The 4,262-nt window shown below is 42.0% G+C and overlaps 1 protein-coding gene across 1 annotated transcript in view; it reads right to left on the bottom strand.

Moving 5' to 3' along the window:
* Window positions 1-402: 402 nt before the first annotated feature.
* LOC119427505 (DIS3-like exonuclease 1) overlaps window positions 403-4,262 on the bottom strand; it is a gene marked incomplete at its 3' end in the record, with an annotated part of 38,650 nt that continues 34,790 nt past the window's right edge. The window contains 3 exon segments of the mRNA XM_037695135.1: window positions 403-572; window positions 664-843; window positions 973-1,051. Coding sequence (XP_037551063.1) covers window positions 403-572; window positions 664-843; window positions 973-1,051 — 429 coding nt within the window.

The following is a 4,262-nucleotide window of genomic DNA, read 5'->3' as shown; positions in this document are numbered from 1 at the left end:
CTTGAAAGCTTCCCTCTTCTGAATAATCTTTCTCTTTGTAGAACAACAACTCTAAATGACATTTGACCCTTTTCAAATGGATGGGCAGCAACAGCTGCTTATCTGAGGCCGTTTCTGATGTCTGTCTGCCTTGGCATTGTGTTAACACACACCTGATGACCAGTAGCTCCTGGCTGATACTGAACCTGCTGAATCCTTCTAAAGCAGGGAGGGTGTACTTAGTTCAGATGTTTCTGTATTTTGTTTTTGTTTTTATTGAATAAAGTTTACTCCAGGGAGTCACTCAAAGCTCAGATTCAGGAAGAGCAGTGTGGTTGAGTAAGGAAAGTATAAGTAAATTAAGATCAAACAAGAAAACAATTGACTGAAGGGAAACATGTGCAGATGAGTCAGAAGTCAGACCTGCAGAGCATCAGCCTGCTGGGTGCTGATCCGGATCTTAGGGATGCGTCTGTCCCAGGGTATTGCCAGGATACGCTGGGAACTCCTGCTCTGAGACTGTGTCCTGTCCCTGGGGGGGAATGTCACCACATAATCCCTCCAGTTTCTCTGCAGGATCCCCACAATCCTACCTGCCCGGTTTAAAGAGCAAAGTCATTAAAGTTGAGTCAAACAGAGAGTAAACAGAATGTTTGTGTTGGTCACAGTGTAAATTGGTCACACCTGTGGGCATTGATTTACTCTCACTTTCTTCCCCCGTCTTCTCGTCCACCCATCCCTCAGTAAGCCCTGTGGCCTTTCCCCTCCAGTCGGCCTTTGGCAGCAGCTCCACCGCCACCACGTCACCATGCACGGCCCTGTTGCGACTCTTGGTACCAAACACCAGCACCTCTCCACTCAGATCTGAGGCGGGGAAACAAGAAGGATGATTTAATCAAAGTGAGCTTGTTGGCTGGGAGGGTGGGGGTAACGTAGATGAACGCCAGTTTGTTGACTGTTCAGCAGCAGCATTGAGGTTAGACAGTTTTTTACCTGTGTTATTGTTGGACAAGCTGTCACTCTTGATGACAGCTTCATTCTGCGCTCGATGTTTGCTCACATTTAGAATTCCCTGAGTGAACAGAAACCAAAGATGCAGTAATTAAGTCAGTTCACTAATGCATCAATCCAACGAGAACAAACTCTCTAACACATTCTTGACTTAAAAATATTGCAGTCATCTCTGTTTTAAGTATGAAAAACATTCCTCATCTACAATGTATTCAGGTTTTTGGTCATTGGCCGTGAAACAGATCTAACATTCATTGAGTGAATTCTTATAAAGTGTTCACACTAATGTCATCCATTTTTCTTTGTACGTTTTTCAGTATCTGTCTCGTTCCACAATTTTTGTGCTATTTCAACAAATCATAAATCAAAACGTTCAGCTCGTTCAGGACAATCCTGCTGTGACTTTTGGTATTGGTGCAACTTTAGCCTATAGGCGGTTGTGGCTGAGTGATTAGAGCAGTCGTCCTCCAATGCAAGAGTTACCATACCATACCACTTTATTTATAGAGCACTTAAAACAGCTACAAGGCCAACCAAAGTGCTGTACAGACAAAACAACAGGTAACACACAAAGCAAAATACAAAATGAGGTAAATCAGAATATAGACAAAAAACGATGCAGATAATGATGACAAACCAGTGTAGAGCATACAGGATCAAAACACAGATCATCTGGTGTTGAAAGCTATTGAATAGTAGTGAGTTTTTAAACGGGACTTGAAAACCGAGAGGGAGGGGCCCTGTCTGACAAGCAGAGGTAACTCATTCCAGAGTCTTGGTCCTGCTACAGAGAAGGCCCTGTCACCTCTGCGCTTAAGACGAGTTCCTGGAACTGTGAGGAGCAACTGGTCCGCTGACCTCAGGGAGCGTGGTGGGACATACGGTTGTAGCAGATCAGAGAGATGGGGAGGGCGGAACTGTTCAGTAGACATACATGAGTATTTTGAACTGGATTCGAAAGTGAACCGGTAACCAGTGCAGTGTGGCCAAAACTGGTATAATGTGCTCTCTTTTGCCTGTACTGGTTAAAAATTGGGCTGCTGCATTCTGGACCAGTTGTAGTCGTGCAATGGAGGTCTGACTGATACCAAACAGGAGTGAATTGCAGTAATCAAGCCTAGATGTAATGAATGCATGTATTACTGTCTCCAGGTTCTTTTTGGACAATATGGGCTTCAGTTTAGACAGCCGCCTCAGTTGGAAGAAGCATGATTTAACAATCATGTTGGGAAGGGTCCATTATCACACCCAGATTAGTGACGCTTTGTTTTTCTGACAGGGTTAGAGCGGAAAGGTCGATGAAGTGGTTTGTGATTGTGTCGTTGGGAGGGAACAACATGACTTCAGACTTATTTTCATTGAAACTTAAGAAATTTAAAGCCATCCAGTCCCTGATGTCAGCCAGGCAGTTGAGCAGCGGTTGAATAGAGCATGTACCATTGTGTCTTAGGGGGAAGTAAATTTGACAGTCATCGGCATAGAAGTGGAAGGGCATGTTGTGTTTCCGGAAAATAGCACCAAGCGGCAGCAGGTATAAAGAGAATAGGAGGGGACCCAGTATGGACCCCTGCGGAACCCCCCATTTAAGCTCTGCCTCTGCTGAACTAAAATCCTTGATGGAGACACAAAAGGATCTGTCAGTGAGGTAAGATCTGAACCAATTGAGGGCTGATCCTGTGACGCCCACCCACTGCTCCAACCTAGCAATGAGGATCTCATGGTCGATGGTGTCAAAGGCGGCTGTGAGTTGGGAGTTCTAATCCATCAGCAGTCATATGCCGAAGTGTCCATGGGCAAGACACTGAACCCCTCATAGCCTCTGATGTGTCCCATCAGTGTATGAATGTGATCTAAAGCTCTGATTAGTCTCTTTAGAATGATTTGTTCAATTAGCTTTACATAGATCTAGTAGAGTGCTGTATGAATGGGTAAATCAAGACACAGATTGTTGTAATGAGCTTTGAGTATCTCAATAAGATAGAAAGGCGATATATAAGTACAGTCCATTTACCATTTAGCTTTTTGAAATATTTAGCCTTTTGTCATTTTTTTCCTCATAGAAAATGAACTGAGCTCATTTTACATCCTTCAAATCTTTAGATTTGTTTACAACCTTCTACTTCTCCTTTCACATTTTGTTCTGCTTCAGCTTCTTTCAGCTTCATTCTGCAAAATTTAAACTTTTTTCTTTCAGCTACTTTCTGATGTTTTTTCAACTGTTTTGCACTCCTTTCTGGTTCTTTCTACTAACTACAACATTTTTGTGCTTCTTGTAACTTTTTTCTGCTAATTTCAATTTGTTATGCTCCTTTCAGCTTATTTACGCATCGAAATCCAGATGGCACTGCTCATTGTCTGATCCGGGTTCTTCCACTGGCTGATGAACGTATGCCCCTTTTCCACTGTCACAGTGCGGATCAGGTCAGTTCGGGTCGGTTCAGATCGGCTCGGGTCTGTTGTGTTTCCATTTACACTTCTGGACCGGCTCTGTAGGCGGGGACTAGAATCCAACTGGTCTTACCACCTGGTGGCGGTAGTGCTCCCTTAAGCTACTTACTAGCCACCACTAAACATATTAGAAGAAGAGCACCCTGAAGGTTTTGTCACACGATGTTGTGGAAGAGATGTCATGCTCTAATGGAGCTGTAACTTTTAAACCTGATTCATAATCCTACCTTACTGCCTTCCCTGCTGCTTTAAATCCATATATTTTTCATTTTAGTTTAGATTTTTACAATAAAGATGTATTAAAAATATCTTCACTTTTATTATTTACAGATATGCACAAGGTTCATGTTAAAATTGCAAAACATCACACTGTGCTGTAATCTTTGAAACTGCTTTTACAATGAGACCTGAAAACAGATTAAATTTTGTCCTTAAATTTTAAAGATTTGTCTTTCATTAAATTTAAAAACATAAATGTATTACTTAATAATCTAAAAAAGTTAAGTCTGGTCCTCTGGACATTCAAAAAACAAACAAACAAACAAAAAACATTTATTGTTTATTTATTATGAACTGTATTGTTTGTTTTGTGAATGTCCAGAGGACCAGACTTAATTTTTTAGATTTTTCTACCTGGATTATTGAGCAGCATCAGGATATTAATTAATAAATAGTCAGTTGGTCTGTGAACACCATGGGGTCCTAGAAGAGTTGAAGAGGAGGATGTTGATGTCTGTGCCTCCCTGGTGAAGATGCTGCTCCCACAACCCTGAAGCAGAAGATGATGGATGGATGGATGGATGGATGGATGGATGGATGGATGG

This window comes from Nematolebias whitei, chromosome 2, assembly GCF_014905685.2.
Source record: "Nematolebias whitei isolate Nwh7 chromosome 2, NemWhi1, whole genome shotgun sequence".
Taxonomy (NCBI): Eukaryota; Metazoa; Chordata; class Actinopteri; order Cyprinodontiformes; family Rivulidae; genus Nematolebias; species Nematolebias whitei.
Note: the sequence above shows the minus strand (reverse complement) of the source record. Positions and strands in the feature narration are given on the sequence as shown.